This window comes from Toxorhynchites rutilus, chromosome 3, assembly GCF_029784135.1.
Source record: "Toxorhynchites rutilus septentrionalis strain SRP chromosome 3, ASM2978413v1, whole genome shotgun sequence".
In the NCBI taxonomy this organism is placed as follows: Eukaryota; Metazoa; Arthropoda; class Insecta; order Diptera; family Culicidae; genus Toxorhynchites; species Toxorhynchites rutilus.
In genome coordinates this window covers 15778577-15799635 of record NC_073746.1, presented here as the reverse complement: position 1 = coordinate 15799635, position 21059 = coordinate 15778577, and the positions used below count along the sequence as shown (strand labels likewise).

The 21059-nt window shown below is 38.2% G+C and overlaps 1 protein-coding gene across 2 annotated transcripts in view; it reads right to left on the bottom strand.

Moving 5' to 3' along the window:
- Nucleotides 1-21059, bottom strand: part of LOC129775873 (uncharacterized) — a 132169-nt gene that overhangs the window by 55321 nt on the left and 55789 nt on the right. The window contains exon 1 of one of the 2 annotated variants that reach the window (XM_055781046.1): nucleotides 6357-7078. The exons of the other annotated variant lie outside the window; for it this stretch is intronic. Coding sequence (XP_055637021.1) covers nucleotides 6357-6507 — 151 coding nt within the window. The 5' untranslated portion in view covers nucleotides 6508-7078. Of the gene's footprint in view, nucleotides 1-6356; nucleotides 7079-21059 lie in introns of those variants that run through there. 2 annotated transcript variants of the gene reach the window in all.

The following is a 21059-nucleotide window of genomic DNA, read 5'->3' as shown; positions in this document are numbered from 1 at the left end:
TTTATTGCGGCCGTGTGACCGAGTTGCATACATTTGTTGCATTTCATTACCCGGGGTACAAACAATCGAACAGGTAAACGAAGTGCCCCTGTTGCAACGTAATTTGGAAGGGCGGAACCCTCAAAAGTCACACGAAAAGAGTTTGTCCGATTGAGAATTCTTTTGTCATTTTTATGTGACACAGATTTCAGTCGATCGCATGCAAGAATCTTCACAGTTTTTAGTGTGGAGTTCTTGAAGCGACCGACACCATCGATTATCTCTTTTCGGGTCAAACCCTTTTCGGTTATTACGCCGTCTATTTCGACGTTGCAACAGGGTACGTATACACGATACTCAATCGCGAAGAGGTCGCAGCGCGTTATTTTGTTCGCTTGGGTCCTGCTTGAGACGACAACTCGTAGTTTGTCTGGCCCCATCCGTGTAATCTCGGTAACGTCAGAAAATTTTTAGTTAGTTCATTCGAGATGCGAATGACATTGAGAGGTTTGGATTTTCGTCTAAAGTACACAATGACGAAAATCCTGTTTCTCGTCGATTTCCTTATCTTCGGAACTATCAACTTCGTAAACAGAATTTTCTACCTCAATTTCTGCTTCATCCTCCTGCTCTTCAGGAGGAGGTTCGGTATCAAAAATATTCAATTGTGTCAACGGGGGGTCCTTTCCGCCCTCAGCCATATCAGGAAAAACGTCCAACTGTTCGATATGAACAGAATATAATGATTATCAAAATGAATAAGTAAAAAAATATATTATAAGGTTATGCTGGGGATAATATTTATATCAATTTATTTTATTTATATAAAATTATAAAATGAAAAAAAGTTCCAATAAAATTTCAACGGTAATGAAACCAAGGAAAAATAGACACCCCTAATTCCAACGTTTGCCGATTTGGTTAACACACAGATGAACAATGGTGTAAATCGAGCACAGATGGTAGAAGGAATGATAGGAGGACAAAAGAAAAATAAACTTATACTTGCCGCTGCTGTGTGGTGTGTGTGATGAATCTGTCTGAATTGTATCCTCAGCGTCTCGGTCGCGCACCACTTTGAGCTTCGCTCTACTCGCAAGCGCAACCGATGAAAGAAAATCACAGTCTAATTCAATATGGAAAAAAACACCTTTGTTGGATCGTTTCGAAAACTTGTCCGATCTACTTGCGAGTTGTCGAACGAATTCCTAATATTACTCAAAGTTAACTATTTCTCTATAAATTACCTAGCGTTTTCGTCAAACTTTATCCATAATATAAAATCATTATCAGATACAATTTCGTTCAAGAGTTTTCCCCAATTGCAGAGAATTTGTTACTCTGTAACATAGTACCCGTATTTGATACGGGGAAGCTAATCTTAATTTTTAAATTTTGATTTAAAAACGTGGCAAGGTTGCTACATTTGCACAACTCGATTGAGCTTGAGTCCAACGGATAACAGAATGCAAAATTGCGATCCATTCGGGTAATTCTGACCCGATAGGATTCCGATCGGGTGAGTAGTTGATTAGTAGATGGATCTGGAAGTTCCGAGGAAATAGCACTATGGATTACATGAGGGCGTATTTCTTTTACAAACTGAAAATATGTCAATGAGATAATCCTAGCTTTTGTCATTCATCCGGATACATCCAATTCACTGTGGGATCAAATACGGGAAATATTGCAATGAAGCTTATTAAAGGTTTTTTTTTTTTGGTTTGAACACACGTATTGCGTTTTGGCCTGGCAATAGCAAAGGCTGTGTCGGCATTGCTCATGATAGCGTCTCGATGTTCATTGTGTCGTAGGCACCGGAGTCGTTCGTTCTCTATCTTCGCGTACATGTCAACGCACAGACATCGTAGAATGACGTTTTACTGGCCGTGTTTCGTGTTTTCGTTTTCCCATCATACGATGCACAGAAAAATCCATCGAGTCCCTCCACTCTTTTGTTTTTTCATCTCCTTTAACAGCATACTCATATATATATATATATATATATATATATATATATATATATATATATATATATATATATATATATATATATATTAATTCAAAATGAGAAATTATGTTCATAATGAATGAGTCACCTATGGTGTGATCTCGTTGTTTAAGGCTTGAGCAATATCCGTCTTGTCCCAACAGAACGGCTGAGGGATTTTTCGTCAATGATTTTTCTTCTGACCTGCCCTGTGGTCACACATGTGATACGGCTTATCACTCAGAATATGTTCAAGCTTGGTATAGGTATCTAAACTATGTAGTACTTAGTATGTCCCAATAAAAACGACACAGGCCAAATATTAGGAACGTCATGGTCATTGAGGAAGAAGGTGGATTGCGTCGATTATTTCAGCAGTAGAAGCTTAGACATGATTAAATATATTTTAATGGAATTTTGTACGGTAAGTTGTTCATGTTTGAGCCTCTCCATTGCTCATAGGAAGTTTTACGAAGATTGCTATGTGTTGAATAAGTATAGGCTACCAGAGTTACCAATGATGTGTTTCAATAAACTATAAGAGTGCCTTCAAAAAAACTAAAAGAAAACTGGATCCTGTAAAACATTTTTATTTTACAAATATCGGCTTTGATTTATTTAAAACGTTTTTTACCCATTCCAAAGCTTGAGAAATAGAATCACCCTTGAAGCTTCGTGTAGCATTCATAAGTAGTACATAAAATTCTTGAATAAACTATAAATTATCCCTTTGCGGTCGTACTAAATTTTTATATGGGTGTCGTACTGGTCGGAATTAATTCCCTTTGAAAGAGCATGTAATGAAATTATTTTCTTCGAGAGGAGGTAACTCATGAACCGAGTCAATAAATTCAGAGATTATTTCTCGAAATTTCATCCAGTCGATATTTTTCGTTAAGTCATACGGAATATCAACTGTCCCACATGGGTATGAGTCATTGACAATAGATAAATGTATAGGAAGATGATCACTACCATGGGGGTCTTGGATTACCTTCCATGCGCAATCCAATAATAAAGAAGAGAAGCTAATTGAGAGGTCTAGAACACTATCTCGCGCGGGGGGTTTTGCTATCCTAGTAGCCTCCCCAGTGTTTAGAGTCGTCATGTTGAAATTATCGCACAGATCATAAATCAATGAGGCACGGGGATCATCATATAGGGATCCCCAACCCATTCCATGCGAATTGAAATCACCCAAAATTAAACGAGGACCTGACAAGGCTTCGACAATATCTCTGAGCTGTTAACGGTAAACTGTAGTTCTAGGAGGAATATAATTTGAAGCAATACAGAGGTCTCTGCCATTGATTTTTGTCTGACATGCAACAACCTCAATTCCTGTCATCGGAGAGAAATGGGCTCTATAAAAGTGGCATTTTCGGATCCCCAATAATACACCACCATACGTGCCAGTACGATCTAGACGAATTATTTTGAAATCGAAGAAGTTCAATTCGTTCTCTGGAGAGAGCCACGTCTCACAAAGGGCAAATACATCACACTTGAAACTATTAATAAGGAATTTGAATGTGTCTAATTTAGGTTTTTGCAATTCCACTTTATAACAGTGATTGAATCCTTGGCCTGTTGTGCTGAATTATCCATCGAAAGATATTAACGCAGCAAGAAAAGCTAATTTTTCTTTCAAGAAGGTCTTTACTTCCGGGAGTAGGCATACAATGAGGCTCTCAAGAGGCTCACTAACGTTTAGAGCATTCAAAATGCTATCTACAAGAACTGAAAACGCCAACATCCCAGTTTGAAGCTGTTGTTCAGATTGCGAGAAATGGGCATTACGTTTTTATCATGTGTTATCAATAAAAAAAATATGTTTGCCTCAGAAAAAACGAAAATAGCATATTTTTTGAGAATAAACATCAATAACTTTGAGTAAAATCAAGACATCGACAGGTTCTGCATCGCAGAATGTTTGACTTCATAAGGTCTATTTCCGATTAAAATTTGTATGACAATTTCTTTTTTTTTTCAAAATAATAAAATTGAAGAATTATATTTTCATTGATTCATGCGATTGAGGAATATATAGAGATTTATTCACATCAAATTTAGAATAAATCGGTTCAGTAGAACTTGAGACATTGTGTGCACCAGGTTGACAAAACTAGTTTCGAGAAAAAGCTGTTTGATATTTTGTTTAAATACATGCTGATGACAGACTGGGCCATGAAATTTTCTTCGGTCAACAGACTATTTTAAAAGCAGACTCTGTTATATCTAGACCACCTGCTGCTGTGTTCATTTTTATTTATTTTATGAAACGGAAACGGTATTGAATCATTCTCATTCTGAAACGTTTCACTAAAAATGACGTTCGAAATATTTCATCCTCCAACAAAAGATGTCAACGGTGGCGCAAGCAACGAACCTGTGCTAACAGTACTCAAACGGTATTTGCTCATTGAATTGTAATCAATGTCTTCATATCATTCATCCATCACGACATACAGACTAACCTCCATCCACGCCGCCAGGCAACGATAAAACTCTATCACACGGTGTTCCATTTTCGCGCTGTCCGTAGAAATGGGTTAATTCAAGATAACATAAATCGAAATATCGAAATCGGAACAGCATTCAATTCATAGTTGGAGCAAGAAAATGGATGTGTCGAACAAAAATGATGGCACCAAATTGAATATTGATGTGTTTTTGTTAGCCTACTTATTTCGAGATGAGAGCGGGAGGCTGAGTGTATCTTTCGCGCTGAAGATTTCAACCTCAACGGTGGCGAAGACATTGACAGAGGCGACAAGCAAACGTACACAATAACATTCCTATGTGTCACTCACCCCCTGAGACTGTTGGATATGAAATTTCAAGAAAAGATATTCATTCGATTTGAATTTATAATGACCCGAAGAACTTGTTTCGCACCGGCACCAGACTGCGATCGTATGGGGGCAGCACGCACTACAGAATTAACATTTCTTTAGGTTTTCTGCTTTCCTTTGCAGTCGAGTTCGTGACCAGTTCAACCATTTCCGCTGCAAGCGGCCGAAATATGGCACTCAACAATTCAGGGAAGTTTTTTTTCGCAATATCTCAAGCACCGACTAAGAGACCTTGAACATGGAATAAACTCAATTGGCTGGAACACGCGCAAACTTTCTCACGCGCCTTTTACTTGGAGTGATGCTCATGAGTTATATCACTTCATGGTTCGCCGGTAACACCTTTAGTTTACCGGGTCTAAACAATAAAACTCCTCGCAACCAAAACAAGCGGGTCATTAGTGGAGCATAAAAAGCGTTTTCAAGTTCCAAACTCCTGTTATTCGGCGTCCGAATTTTCCTTTAACGTTGTGTAATTGTTTGACGGTGTGTTGTGGAACACGAAAAAAACCATGTTAAACAGTGCAATGGTTTCAGAAATAGATTTCCTTTGAATTCGTGTTTTGGCTCGGATGATTTGATAAAATTCGAATCGTTCTCAGCAGCGCCCACATTCGATCTTCGTTTTCTCAATCGCCTTCAAACCCATTTCCCACAGGCGAAAATGAATTACACAAACAAGCACTTTCAAGAATCTTCTTCCGCGGCTCCCCAAAATAAAAACCTGGAAGAAACCTCTGACGTGCGATGGGTTCGGTTTTGGGTTCCCTTCGCCCTCCGCTACCGCTTTCGCGCCACAGATTATCTCCTCATTACGTCGGAAGAGTTCGTTATTTTCCTCCAGTGATTCATTCGCCCGCGGAATTGGTGCTCCAAAGTGAGTTTTCGGGCCGCTGTCTTGCGCTGGCTTGGCGTGAGTCGTAATTATAGTGTATGTGTTTGCACTATCAAAACAAGCCCACAGAACAGCCACAATTAGGGAGGAGAGAACGTGAGGAGATTTTTCGGAAACGATGGTCACGCTAAGCGGTTTAAGTGTTCCTTTCCGCCGAGCAACTCGAGAACGAATGAGGCCACTGGTGAAGCTTGGCGAGATGCATTTTGGGGGATTCGCTTGGGCGCATAAAACCCTTCACAAGTGACTTGCCTCGAATGGTTAGCTCGCGGATTAGCGGTTTCTGACAATGGTATAATGTTGTCGTTAAATCATCAGATACGTCCACTTATTATTAATGATTCGCGAGTTCTAGATCACAGAAAGCTATCATTGCTCGACTAATCAAGGGATCATATTACCTCAGACAGTAAATATTCAAATTTAACACGCTCACGAATTAGGAACATGTCCAACATTTGCATATCCGAAATTCTCCGCTCTCCCAAGCGATTGTCCAGCCCCTTTATGCTAATTCATAGCGAAGTGCGAAACATCACAGTCCCAAAGAAAGACACAAAAACCGTTTCAAATCCATCATCCAGCCCGACACTAACGGGAATGTGGCAAAATAAAAAAAAAGGTTAACTGATCTCACCTTTTCTCTGTGCGCGAAATCCATCGATTGTTCCGCCAGAGGCCGGAGCCGCAACTGTTAGCACCAAGCAAACAATCACCAAGAAGGATCCTCCGGCGAATAGTTTTCTACCGCCGTATGCAAGTCCCATCGGAGATTCACAGTCGTTCATCTTTAACTGGATGCTCACTACGCACTATTCAAAAACACCTCAAACAGAAGCACGATTCATTCTCTTCTCATGCTCATAAATCATTAATCACGCAATTTGTTTTCTTTCTTGACACGAACAAATACACATTGGTACTCCAGTGGGACACAATTTAGGTCAAAACCACTCCCGCAATGAATGGACACTTTGTTGAAGCACACGCACAACACTCCGACGCAGACTCCAATCGCGTCCAATCACCGGCCCAATTATCCTCCCTCCTTGCTCTAGCCTGACAGCCAGCATTAATTGGCTCAACAATCAAATTCTTGGCCCAAAACGGTCAGGCTCCAAACCCATTTAAGCACGATTTTCTTCTCACTCTCCTCCCTTAGTTCCAGCACTCATCTCCCGGTCGTATAGCACCAAACACAACACCGCGTCTTTCGTTTTCACCGAAAAGCTGCAGCGAAACTCGGGAAAATGAAGGAGGCCTTCAAGTCCGATACAGGCACAACACGGAACACGGAACACGGCACGGCTCGGGTACGGGAAAACAGGTCCGGTCTGGACGACAGTCGCAATACGAATGCCCGTACCGATGGAAGCACACGAAAGAGTTGAAGGTAAGCCGTTGAGCTTTTTCTTTCGCTGGCTGCAGAGTGCGATATTCCTTCCCTTCTTCCCCCTTGTGTAGACCCCCGGCGATAAGAGGAAAGATATTTGGATAACCCATATGGGGGCCTGTGGGGGCCTGGGGCCGGCCGATGGATGGGCGCACTGACTTCTTCTGCCACCCAAGACGCTGCACAACATGATTGTGGGGGAAAAGCTGGTTTTTATGAAATATAAGTGTACAAAAAAGGCATTCCGCGCTGCTCGAACTATGGGAAGGTGGCGCGGTGACCCATATTCGGGTGGTTTGAAGATTAATCAAGGTGACGCATTCTTGTCATTGTCGATGTTGACGGGATTTTTTTTTGCAGATCGTGAACATCGTTGATCATTCCATTCCGACAAATGTTGTGGTTCCCAGTGTAATGGTTTTTTTGTTATTACGTAAATAAAAAACCATGACTATGAAAGTGGAAACTGCAATGGAGTTGACCAAATATTTTTTTTAAAAATTGCGGGACAATCAACAGTCACCAATTTTTCGATTCTCATACGTCTTACTATCAGGTACCGTTTTGTCTCAAATTCCGAACACTTAAGCTTTTTTTTTATTATTATTAAATCGTTTATTTTTACAGGCTCAGTTACATAAGTTTAAAGGAGCCAAACTCCTTTACAAGTATATATAAACATTTTTCCTTAATTCTAATGTTAATGGTGTAGAAAACCGATTACTCGCGGTCTACTCGAGTTTAGAAGGGTGACATATTTTCTTCAGGAAAAGGAAGGGATAAAAGGATATGTTGACAATGTTCACTCTCACATTCACACTCACATTCATTACACTCAATTCTTAAGCCTATCTTATATCTAATATGTTTTTACATTTCACCTTATTCTATTGTTAATAAGAAGGGATTTGATTTCTCGCGAAGGAAAAGGAAAAGGAGAATATAAGGATATAAGGACAATCAGACACGAAGATCGATAACTTTTAGGAAGACATATATTTGGGACATGTAATCAAGGTCTAAACCAGCCAACACATCTCTCACCGGCACATTGGGCTGCCTTCCTCTAGCCCGAAGAGAGTTTTCCAAATTCGATCTGGCAACAAGATACTCCTCGCACGACCGAACAACGTGTTCGACGTCGTGGTAACCTTGGCCGCAGGCGACACTTAAGCTTTGATGACTATTAAACAGTGTCTCATTACTCAAAATGGGACTCTTTCGCGAAATTAAATAGATTTTTGGACACAATAGAGTCTTCTTTTTCATTTGACTACAATAAAATTGATTTACAAATACATATTCATGGTGAAAAACTAAAAATATGTTTAATCACTTTTGTCTCAAATTTCGAACAGCAAAAATGCATTTTTTCTAAATCATATCTTTCGAACTACTGGGCCGATTCATATGATCGATATATCAAATTAAAGTCAATTAGCTAGTCTTTATTGGAAAGATGCTATACTCGTAAAAAAAATTAGATTTTGCTTTCGTAATTGACGAATTTCATGCCAATTCGTCTTAGGAGTTGGCAGCACCATCTCAGATAGCAGTGAAAAATTGTGGGTGTAATGACATGGGTCATTTAAGCAACTTTGCATACTTGAAATATTCTAAAAAGAATTAGACTACTTTTTGGAAAAACACCATTTTTTTTCTTATTTTTTTACAAAAATTTATAATTTAAAAACTATGATACCTACAAAATTCTTGTCGAAGGATGAAATGTAGGAAATTGTTTGAATTTTCGCAAAAAAATACCGCATTTTTTTTAGAAAGAAAAGGATAAGTTGTATTTTTTTTCAAAAAAAAAAAACATGAAAAAGTTGTTGTTCGAAAAATGTTTCCCTGTGAAAGTGCCCATCTTCTAATGTATGGACGACTTGTTAAAAATATTAAGGGCTATTCATATATATATTTTTGGGGAATTTAAAAAAAATACGTTTTTGAGAAAAATGAATTTTGATTTTTATAATATCTTTTTTGTCAGTCAATTTTTGTTTCCAAAAAAAAAAGTTGCGAAAAAAATTTTGTTATTTTCCAAAAAGTACATATTCTAATTATTTTTCAAATATTTCAAGTATACAAAGTTGCTTTAATGACCCATGTCTTTACACCCACAACGTTTCACTGCTATCTGAGATGGTTCTGCCAACGGTCAGTCGAGTTGGCATGAAATTCGTCAATTATTGATTGTATTTGCATTCATAGTTTACATGGTTTCTGGACCAAGGGTGCTATATCGTATCAATACCTATAAATTATGCCAAAATGAAGTCTATAACCAAAATAATGACAAGGTTTTGATTATTAAATTATTTATAATATTAAAGTTCAGTAAATTCACATTGAAAAATGAAGTGTTCGCAATTTGTAGCATGCGTAGAAACTTGATTCATATTCAGAAAACTAATTTTCATGAAGATTGCTGCATGAAATATCGTTTTTTTCATCCATTTATTGTAGATTCGTACAAATTCTAGCAATTAACATGAAAACAACAAACAAAATAGTTGAAAAAACTACAAAAACTGAAAAATAAACGATGCTTGTTTTTTTGCAGAATTTGTTAACGCAAACATTTTATCATTGGTTTTGACTGTCACTTTTTTGCGAATGTCAAATATTATAAATTATAGGCTGTATTGATATCTGTAAATTACGTCAAAATGAAGCATATACCTCAAAGTCTGCCTTTGTTTTCATTATTCAATTATTTATAACGTAAAAGTTTAGTTAATTCATATTTAAAAATTAAGTGTTCGGAATTCGTTCGCCTGGTTTTGTAAAAGTAATTCCACGTTAAATGAACCTGTTCTGACTCTTTCGGATTTTTTTCAAACTTCGTACATAGAGATGCACAAAATGCAATTCTTAAAAAAAATGAAATAAAATGAAGATTATCACAGCTTTTTACATGAAATACAATTTTTGAGTAAGTTTTAGAACGGTCCTATCAAAATGTCGGTCCGCCAAGACAATACGTAAAAAAAATCTTTCAAGTTTTTGAATGAACATCACGCGTCAGTAATTGGCGTTTTTCACTTTTCTTCATAAAACAATGCTGTTATGCCTAATTTTCCAGAAAACCTCAAAAAACTTATTGTTTGTTCCAAGCTTTTCAAAAAACAACATCAACCTCAATTGTCCCATGTTGATATTTTATGTATAACTGTCCAACCATACATTTTCTGTAGTTCCATGATAAATGAATCGGTTCAAGTACAAGAATTTTATTCCACGCTTTCAGCAAGGCTGATTCACTCACCCAAGGGGGGAGTAAAGGAAATCGGGGTGTTCGAAAATTGTTTTTTTTTTTGATGCCAAATGTCTTAGAATTGCATGAAACGTCTCGAAAAAAAATGTTTTGTCGAAAATCGGCATTCTGGGACTTAGTTTTTCTTGGAGTACGAAACGAAAAGTATGGTTTGGGGTGCCAATAAAAATAGTTATCTCGATTTTCCATTCGTAACTTGCTACGAAATGTTGATTTGCACGATAATATGCCCCATGCAAAATATTAGCTAATCCGGACTTCATTTACTGGTGTCAAAAACGTTCAAATTTGAGTTTTTTTGAAAAACGAAAAATCACCGAAAATCGAGGTTTTCAAAAAAAAGTTTGGTGCCAAATGTCTTGAAATTGCATTAATCGTCAAGATTTATAGTAATTTTTTTTTGTAAAAAAAAAATGTTTTTTGGCGCTTGGTCGTTTTTCTGCCTGAAAAATCGATTTTTGATAAAAAAAAATTTTTGAGATAACTGTAATGACATTTGGCATCAATTTTTTTTAAAACCCCGATTTCCGGTGATGTTTCGGTTTTCAAAAAACTCAAATTTCAACGTTTTTGACACCAGTAAATGAAGTCCGAATGAGCTAATATTTTGCATATGGTATATATCGTGCAAATCAACATTTCGTAAATTTTCGATATGACACTAGATCTCGACGTTTCATGCAATTTCAAGACATTTGGCATCGAGAAAAAAATTTCTAAACCCCTGATTTACTTTACTCCCCATTGGGTGATTTTTCGAGCCTAATTCTCGATCTTGCGTATCCTTTGCCAAATACCGATCAGCATGTGCGCGCTGACGGTATTGTTTGATGCTGCGGTAATTTTGTGACAATTTGTGTGGCTTTGTTAGTGGTGTGGTTTTCTGTCTTTGCTTTTTAACCCCACATGCGCATGTTATTTATTTGGGTAAAAATACTTTTCTACTCACACTACCTAGGTTTTACGTGAAGAATCTACCTTATCGCCGTTCAACGCCAGGCGATGAATGGTGAGTCCGTAGGCGTAAGTGGTGATCCGTCGACATTGAGTGCACATTGACACAGCACTATTAGCTGTGTCGTGATACTGGACTGAACTTAAGTGCTATTATAAATATGAAAATGAAGAGAAAAAAATAGGAGGTTGTGTTCAAGACACGACCACATTGTTGACGTTGAGCTACGCTGTGGTTTAAATCAAGTCGCTTGTTTATAACTGCGGATATTATTTTATGATGCAACGAAAATTTTGAAATAACCATTCTACCAGTTTGGTCGCTCTGATTTTTTTTATTGTAGATTCATTTGTTAATAATTTTTTGATGATTCATTCTTGTGCTCGCAGAACAATACTTTGCTCGAAATAAGCGCAGCTGTTATCCTTAGTGGAGAAAGTTTTGCTACTGGCAAGCGATACCAAATCACATACAATATTCCAGAACATTTACTTTCTTGGTGACAAAATAAACGAAATAAACTGTCTGTTAATCTCAACAACCTTGAAAAAAGTAGCACTAGTTGAAAGCAGTTTTGCGACTGGCACGCGAGCTCAAATAAATTAATGACTTAATATAACTTATTGAATAACTTGGTATTCCCCAAATAATTTTCTGGTGCACAACCTTAACACCTGCTTCACCATAGCGTCAGTTCAATGCATTGATGACAGAAAACAATATAATTATAATATTATAGTATAAAATTATTTTCAGACACAATTCTTGTTCAAGACTCTTCAAGAATTTGGAAATAACATGTTTTTCCGTTGCATGGAATACATGTTTGGCACAGAGAATATTACAAAATAAAGACAGCTCAAATCGGACCGTTCCTTCCTCGGGTTTAGGGCACACCAACACATTTGGCCTTCCATTTTTGTTTATATAGATAGAAGATATAGGAATACGTTATTCAGTCTGAAAATCCTTTTCCCCTTTCGAACAAAAATCAATTTCGTTAGCACCAACATCAAATGGACTAACAACGCTTAGCTAATTGTAGAACATATGTGAATTCAATTTTCCGATTTTTCTCTCCGCTATATTGATCTACGGGAAGAGACGAATACAACGAAATATAGATGACTCAAATTGAACCATTCCTTCCTCGGGTTTTGCGCTTACCCTTACACATTTGGCCTTCCATTTTTTATTTATAGATATGAGATATGGAAATGCGTTATTTCGCCTGAAAATTCATTTCCACTTACGAACAAAGATCAATTTCGATAGCGCAAATATATGTGTAAAAAATTTTCTTCGTATGATATCTTTCGAAACAATGCTTAAAATACAGCCCTGGTTTTCGCATATATCACAAAAAAAGTAGTTTGGTGTCTTCCGCCTTTAATCTTCCTGTTTGAACATACAGAACCGCAATGCATGAAATTTTGCATTGAGTCTTTCCTCAAGCATGGGTAACAACCTTTGTTTATACTGAGTATTGTTATTAATTATTCATAGGAGCACTGTTTCAATGCTTGAACAAGTTCACTAGGCATTAAAATTCGTTTATAAAAAGTGTGAACTGATAAATTGTTGCGTATAGTATAAGATTAGTATAGTTTCTTGCTGTGGTGGCTGAGAGCAGACACGTGACCCCAAAGAGTTAAAGAACAAGAAAACCCCGCCGAAAAAAAAAATCATGAGTCTTTCGGGTGTGTGGGTGTCTTGGCTAAATCAGCCGCATTAGCCTTATATTCAGCGGAAACACGAAAAAATGTGTTGGATCTGAATTCCAAAATAACGAAACGAGGGGCTTCCAAAAGTCGAAATCAGTACCGTGATACAAACATCAGATCCAGAATCTTCATTATCCAGAATTTGGCCAGATCAGAACAAGCTAATTAGTGTGATAATGGCATGTACCTGGGTCGTGTGAACTTCTCTCGTGAATGCGAAAAATGCATTTCACCACTCTGCTTTGGAGTGGTTAATTGTGGCAAAAATCTTGGAAAGCTTGAAAAAAAAATTAAGGTAGGTATGAGGTATTTCAATCGAGTACAGTGGAAAGGAATGATTGTGAGGTCAAAGGCTTAGAAACTATACAATAGATCAACAATTCCAAGGCTAGAACTAAAAACAACAAACATGTAGACATGTGCATTCCACTGAGTCTAGGATCCCTTTCTCACAAAACAGAACAAATCTTTGAGAACAATCGCGTATAAGCACTGATACAAAAATGTCAATAGCAAGAAATAGTGTGATGGAAGATAATTTCGCCACAATCTTTTCTTCTGTAGATTACTTTCCAGACAAAAAGACAATTATGCCACTGGACAAAGCCGATTACTGTTCCGGGAGCCGCACCAACGCATGGTTAATTAAACATAGCTGTAACGCTCAACATTTCCCCCTTGTTTAGTTTGTGAACTCGGGAGACCTTTTTTGTTGTTGTTAAATCGCACTTTAATTGTCTCTTCGCAACAGATGAAGATCGCTCGCAATGCTGCGCTACTCGTTGGGATTGAGTGGGAAAAAAACAACATGACAATAGATGCATATAGTTTTAATCGTGAAAGCACTCACGAGATAGGCGACCGAAATGACTGCAATTTTCTCCAAAATGTTTTACCACCATGTCATTCGCCCTCACACTCAAATCGGTTAGTCACAATTTGACGGGTGTGGTAAGATTGCAGAAAAGCTAATCATTTTACGGGTACAACTCCAGCAATTAGCACCTTAATCAAGATTCAAACATCATTATGGTGCATCCGCCTGCACAGCCCATGAGAAGCAGCATTCTTCTCGCTGTCTAATTTATGGTTTGCGATCACTCCCTATCTTCCGGCGTGAGTGGTCTATCGTACGAGCGAATGTCATTCCGCTCAACGAAATGCCGTTGACACAATTGTGTGTTGTTGATGCATTGATGCTTGAAGGTATGTCTCTAGTCAACTGATGTTCGATGAAGGAAGATGAATCCGAATCCATCGACCCTGCACAGCCAGCGTAATGTACGAACCAGTTTGAACAACTATGGCACATACTAGACATTGTCAGTCCAATCAGCGTTGGATGTATCGCTAACCAGACGCTATCGGAAAAATCTCACCTACATTCAAGCTGCACGAGAGGTTTAAGCGACATAAGTTGAACGAAGCAAGGAAACACTTTTGCGCAAAACATTTCCCACCTTTTTTTGGACAGCGGAACAGAATCAATCATCGGCCAGCGTTCCGCGTGGTAATGAAAACATTAGCCCATTTTCCCGCAAATTCACGATCATTCGGCGATTAGTGTATAATTCGCACACTTATGCCCCGTGTCGAAGATTCGGATTCGGACAGACGCAGAGACCAGCGCTTAATAGGTCAACAGTTGCTCGTAACGATCGCTCCCATCGAGTTGTGACGGCTCCAAGCCCCTCCGAAACGTTTTCGAGCGATAATCTCCGCAGCCGTCGCGCGGCTACGCAGAATCAAACCTTTTTTTTCGGGGAACACAATACGAACGCGCGAAATTTTCACGCCATCATTCTTCCGTTTTGTTTGTGTTTTTTGTGTGTAGTTTGTTCCCACAATTACCGCGGGCGCTTTGGCCAAACAGTTTCCGTTCACGTGGGACTCCTCCGAAGAAATACTCCGGCGAGAGTCATTACTTCGTTCCGATGCTGCTGGCCCCATCCCACTCATTCCGGTGGCTTAGAACCGATGACCGACCATCTCAACTGTTTCCCTTTGGGGTCTTGGGTCCCAAGCGGAGTTAAACTCGACTTATTATTCTCGACAGGAAAAATAGCTTCCAAGGAAGTGACAGCCGATGTTTTCTCGAAGCGGATAATTATTTTGACGCCAGGCGAGAGTGCGATTAGCCGGTTTAAATTTGTTTTGACAGAGGTGTGACGGTGATGGGTGTAGGACATCATCTACGGAACAGGTTCGAGGATCGATAAGTGTGGGTCGATACAATATTGCGATTCGCTCATTAACTCTCGAGATGAGCCTGTCATTTTCGCATATTATGGTCGTTGTGTGGTCGTTGCACACGAAGCTAACGGTTGTTTTGAGATAACATGTTGTGCGCTTGAACTGGCAAAGAGTGTTTGCAGAAGGGTTCAGCATAGAAAAAATATATTTTCCCGAAATATTGTGTTCCGAGTCGGTATCGACCTCGATACCGATATGTTCATAAGATCTAGAACATAAATACTTCACAAATGCGTATCGGTTTAAAAAGATCGTTTATATATAAACCTTCAGGAATGTAAGGCATCTGTAATCATTATGAAACTTTGTTTGCAAAGAGAATAATCATACTGACTTTTACTGAGTTTTTTTTTTTGTGTAATCACCGCATGGTCGCATTACTCTTTTCATTACTCGCATTTATTGACAAAAACATGTCGACAGAAATCCCATCTCGCACCTTACAAAAAGTGGTGAAAGATCACGTCATTCATGTTAAGTGTGAATCAGCAGAGCACCGTTAGCTCACAGGAATGTGTTGACGCAGCAGCTGTGACGATTAGTTGTGCCAATGAAAGTGAGCCAGGGACGCGAAAAGATGACAGACAGTTTCATTTCTAGTTGAGAGAATGAAAAATACAGAGATTGGCCTCTAATTGGACATACCGAGGCACAACTCAGTGTCGCATTAGAGGCATTTGTGACCTGTAATTGCACATATCAACAAACACAACACAATGTGAAAACAAGTTGAAACAGAAAAATAATTAAACATCAAACTAATAAGTATGAAAGAAAATAATGCGAAAAACAAAATAATCTAATAAAATGGTTGGAAAATGATTGGAAATACTCCTTAAAAATCATCGTGTTGTAGAAACATGCACAAAGGATGATTACAAAAATGCATAACAGGTCTGTCCAATTAACTAGATGCCCAATTAGAGGCGAATCCCTGTATTCAAATATTGCATCACATACAGCCGGTTGCCGAATTAATAGGAACAATAGAGCCTGTTAGCGCAAACCCTAGCATAGCTTTACGATCTAGTATATAAGGCCGTATTGATCGCACTCGATCACTCTCAATTTATACCCTTCCTTATCATTAGCCTTCGGCTAACGAGAGAAGAGAATCCTATAGTTCGTTTTTCGTATCCCTTATCACCACTGAATTTGTATATACTGCTATGCACAAACCAGAATAGTGTAAAACACGATCAAACTTCAGAACGTACACGTCAATCTTCTATCTTATCATAAGTAATCGAGTCAACCAAGAATTGTTTTATTGGAATAAAGTTTTGTGTCAAATTCGGTCGTTTTTTTTCAAGTATTAGAACCAATTCGAGTCTTTGCCAAAGTGCCCGTGCCAACAGACCCATTCCATGAGAATGTGCACCAAAGAACGAAATTTCAAATCATTTAGGAGAAAATTGAAAACTTTATCTGAATAAGCACTAGTTATAACATAAATTCTTTGAAACGAATTTTAATTTTCATGCACCATCCTTTGAAAGAGGCTAGTTTAAAAAACTACATAACTACATTTTAAATATTTTAGGTTTTCACGTTTTTTATGTTTCTTGAGATATCTCTGCACTTGCTCAATCAAACTTCAATGTCTATATGCAGTGTCGGACAAAACATTGAGACCACTGATCTAGCAAAAAAAAAGAAAGTGATAAAACTTTGAGGAAAAATAATCCTATCCAGTGCTTCAATTCATTAAAACGAAATCTATCCAAATCAGAAAATGTTCTATCTGATCTAACGATATCAATGGCATGACATGAATAGCTATGAAGCTGCCTATGTATGTTGGATTCCAGTTAGCATATGTTGTTGTTGCTCATAATACCGGTTGAGTAGTGCGGGGCAAAGGTGGGAATTGTTTTTTTTTTTTTTTTTTTTTTTTGAAGCAAACGAGCATAAAAATTCTACAACAGTGTATTCGTTTGATACATTATTACACCAGCAGCTCACACATATAAAAACAATACATTTCATGAAAGTAGCAAAAAGTTATGAGGTAAAAAGAGTTTTGCGATGTTTTGATCTAATTTTTTCAGTTTTGGAGATGACGTAAATCGTTACCTAAAATAACTGGAAAGTTCGAAACTACACTGTCAAGGAAATATTCATTCTATAGTAGATGATAGTGCGTATTCGTTTTTGTGAAAAAGTTCAAGAGCTTTTTTTAAAAATTCGATTAGTTCAAAAATTGCTTGTAGAGCAAAGGTGCGCATTTGTCTTTTTGTATTAAAATAGGTATTTGTCCAATTACAAACACAACTCGAGAAATGCTTGTACTACGTTTCGAAGGTAATATATATAGTTACAATTTGGTAAGCAAACAGAATTTTATTTGCTTTTATTTCAAGAGTTATTGGACGACAACAGTTAGGTACGCACCTTTGCCCCGCATTACTCTAAAGGGTGTGTCACATCAAATTGCATCACGGAAAAAACGCTGTAGAAATTCGCCCAGTAGACCGATCCTTTTGAAAATTTTAGACAGTAAAATAAAAACTATTAAACAACTTTTGGCATTTTCTTTTTATTCATACTTCGAGCCCAAGCCCGTATGCTCGCACCTTCCTCTTTACCCCGTCCATAAGGTTCTGTACAACGTCAGGTTGTAGTTTTTTTTTAACAGAAATCCATTTTCTCTTGAAGTCCGCCTCCGATTTGACAACTTTTGGGTTCTTCCGGAAGGCCTGCTTCATAATCGCCCAACATTTCTCTATTGGGCGAAGCTCCGGCGCGTTGGGCGGGTTCATTTCCTTTGGCACGAAGGTGACCCGTTGGCTTCGTACCACTCCAACACGTCCTTTGAATAGTGGCACGAAGCGAGATCCGGCCAGAAGATTGTCGGGCCCTCGTGCTGCTTCAATAGTGGTAGTAAGCGCTTCTGTAGACACTCCTTAAGGTAAACCTGCCCGTTTACCGTGCCGGTCATCACGAAGGGGGCGCTCCGCTTTCCGCAAGAGCAGATCGCTTGCCACACCATGTACTTTTTGGCAAACTTGGATAGTTTCTGCTTGCGAATCTCCTCCGGAACGCTGAATTTGTCCTCTGCGGAGAAGAACAACAGGCCCGGCAGCTGACGAAAGTCCGCTTTGACGTAGGTTTCGTCGTCCATTACCAGGCAATGCGGCTTCGTCAGCATTTCGGTGTACAGCTTCCGGGCTCGCGTCTTCTCCACCATGTGTTGCCTTTCGTCGCGGTTAGAAGCCTTCTGAACCTTGTATGTACGCAGGCCCTCCCGCTGCTTGGTCCGCTGGACGAATGAACTTGACAAATTCAGCTTATTGGCGACATCCCGGACCGAACTTCTCGGATCACGTCTAAACTGCTTAACTACGCGCTTGTGATCTTTTTCACTGACGGAGCATCCATTTTTGCCGTTCTTCACCTTCCGGTCGATGGTTAGGTTCTCGAAGTATCGTTTTAGTACTCTGCTGACCGTGGATTGGACGATTCCCAGCATCTTACCGATGTCCCGATGTGACAACTCCGAATTCTCGAAATGAGTGCACAGGATTAATTCACGACGCTCTTTTTCGTTCGACGACATTTTTCCAAATTTACGAAAAATTGACAGTGAAGCATGGCCAACGTGATCTATACACTCTTATCTGATTATCTGATTATAAGCTGAAGATATAATTCCTAAAAATTAAATTTCTACAGTGTTTTTTCCGTGATGCAATTTGATGTGACACACCCTTTATTGATACCAATGAACTAAAGAGCGAAAGAACGTTGCAAATGAGCTGGTTCGCTTGATAGAATTTATTAAAGTTTTATTAGAAAGGTTCTTGTCTAATGTAGAATATGATATTAAGTAAGTTGGTAATGTCGGTTGCCAATTTACGGTTTGAAAGAGTATACTCATAAATAAGCAGCACCCGTCAGGATCAGTTCACTATAGAATCCATACAAATTTCACAAGGTAGTACTCACGGTGATAAATTATCCAATCTGCATCATCTGGCGATATAATTTTTTACGGCACCATCTCGTAGTGGTGGCCTTTTTGGATTCCCATTTTTCATGAATACTTTCATTTGATACCCATATTGATTGGTTTAGAGAAAATATGTAATAATTTCTCTCAAAGAATTGCAAAGAAAACACGTGTCCGGATTTAAAAGCAAAAGTGTCCGGATTTCAAATCATGATTAGAAAAGTGTCCGGATTTAAAATCACGATACGATGAAAGAAATTTCAAATTTTGAACAAATATAACATGATTTTGTGGAATTATGTGATTCATAACTTAGATGAAGGCCTTCTAATTCTATAGAATTTTTCATGCTATGATATGTCAATATATTTTAGTAGTTGAAGTTATATTCGTGAGCGCTTAAGCGTCCGGATTTCGGTGCATTACTATAGGGGGACAAATTGGTCATGGGGGGCAAAGTGGTCACTTGCTTGTTTGGTAGTATAACTATTGACTTTAGATGTCGTATTGATAGTCACCTTATGTTTGAAGAATTTAATGACTTTAGAGCCACCCTGTACTTCAGTAGAGCTGTCGCATGTCAAAATACAAATAAAAACAGGAATTACTCTCTCGATAGCCATTCAGCCGTAGTTCTGTGCGCATGGTGTCTAAGGAATTTCTCGTGAAATTTACTTTATTCAATCTGATATGTTGGACAAATCATCAATTTGAACGACTGTTAACATATTCTAGGAGGGGTGAACAGATATTTTGTTTAATCTCAGTGATTAATTAGCATAGACATTATTTTCATGTTTGTGGTCATAGGTGAAAGTGGTCAAGGTGCAAAGTGGTCATAGGTGAATAACAACTTACAATGTTCTGTTTACTGAAGCTGATATACCTCATCACATTCTGCTCTAGAAGAAGATCCTTTTGTGGCTTTGACCCTGAATAAATATGCCACTCCAACTAAACCAAGCCTCATTATGCGGAACGTTATATGTTTCTTACTACGCTTTTGTTTGTAAGAGAAAATTTAAATTGAGACTATAGGTGAATAGGACAAGCTTATTTCATGCATGTATCTACTATAACAAATATGATTTGAACAAATTTGGACGAAAAAAAAACGCATAAATCTATCCCATTTAGCTTGATATGGTCGGGTGACCACTTTGTTCCACTAGGTGACCACTTTACCTCCAATAAAAAAAAAAGGTGGATTTTTCACCTTTTTTTTCTAATGATGAAAAGTGCACTATTTTGAATTTTTATAGTAAAAGCCGTTTGCTATCTTGAAGAACAATGAGTTGAACTATAATATTCTTCGAGAAACGGGAATTAAATCGGTATGTGGGCGCTGGAAATGGGCATATTCCTTAGGGTGACCACTATGCCCCCACTTCCCCTATCCGAGTTGCGCAATTATTATTCTCATTCTCAGAAAAAAAAATTGCAACTTGCCTCTTCTTTTAGCTTTTTATCTGCCAAGCGCAACGAACAATGGAAACGAATCACGTGGAAAGTCGGAGTTGCCAAATGTGATATAGTTTATGACGATTATTTTCCCACAAAGTGACTTATGTTCTAGGTATGATATATTCACAGAAGCTTCGCAATCTATTGAACAGAATATTCCATATTATCCAATAAAATTACAGTTATTATCGTCATCGAATGTAGTATATATAACAAGTACGTTCGGTTGAATTAATTTTTTTATTATCATTGGCAACACTGTACAATTAGCTGAAAAATTATTTTTATAAGTTTTCTAATCAGCAGTCGGTTGATTTCA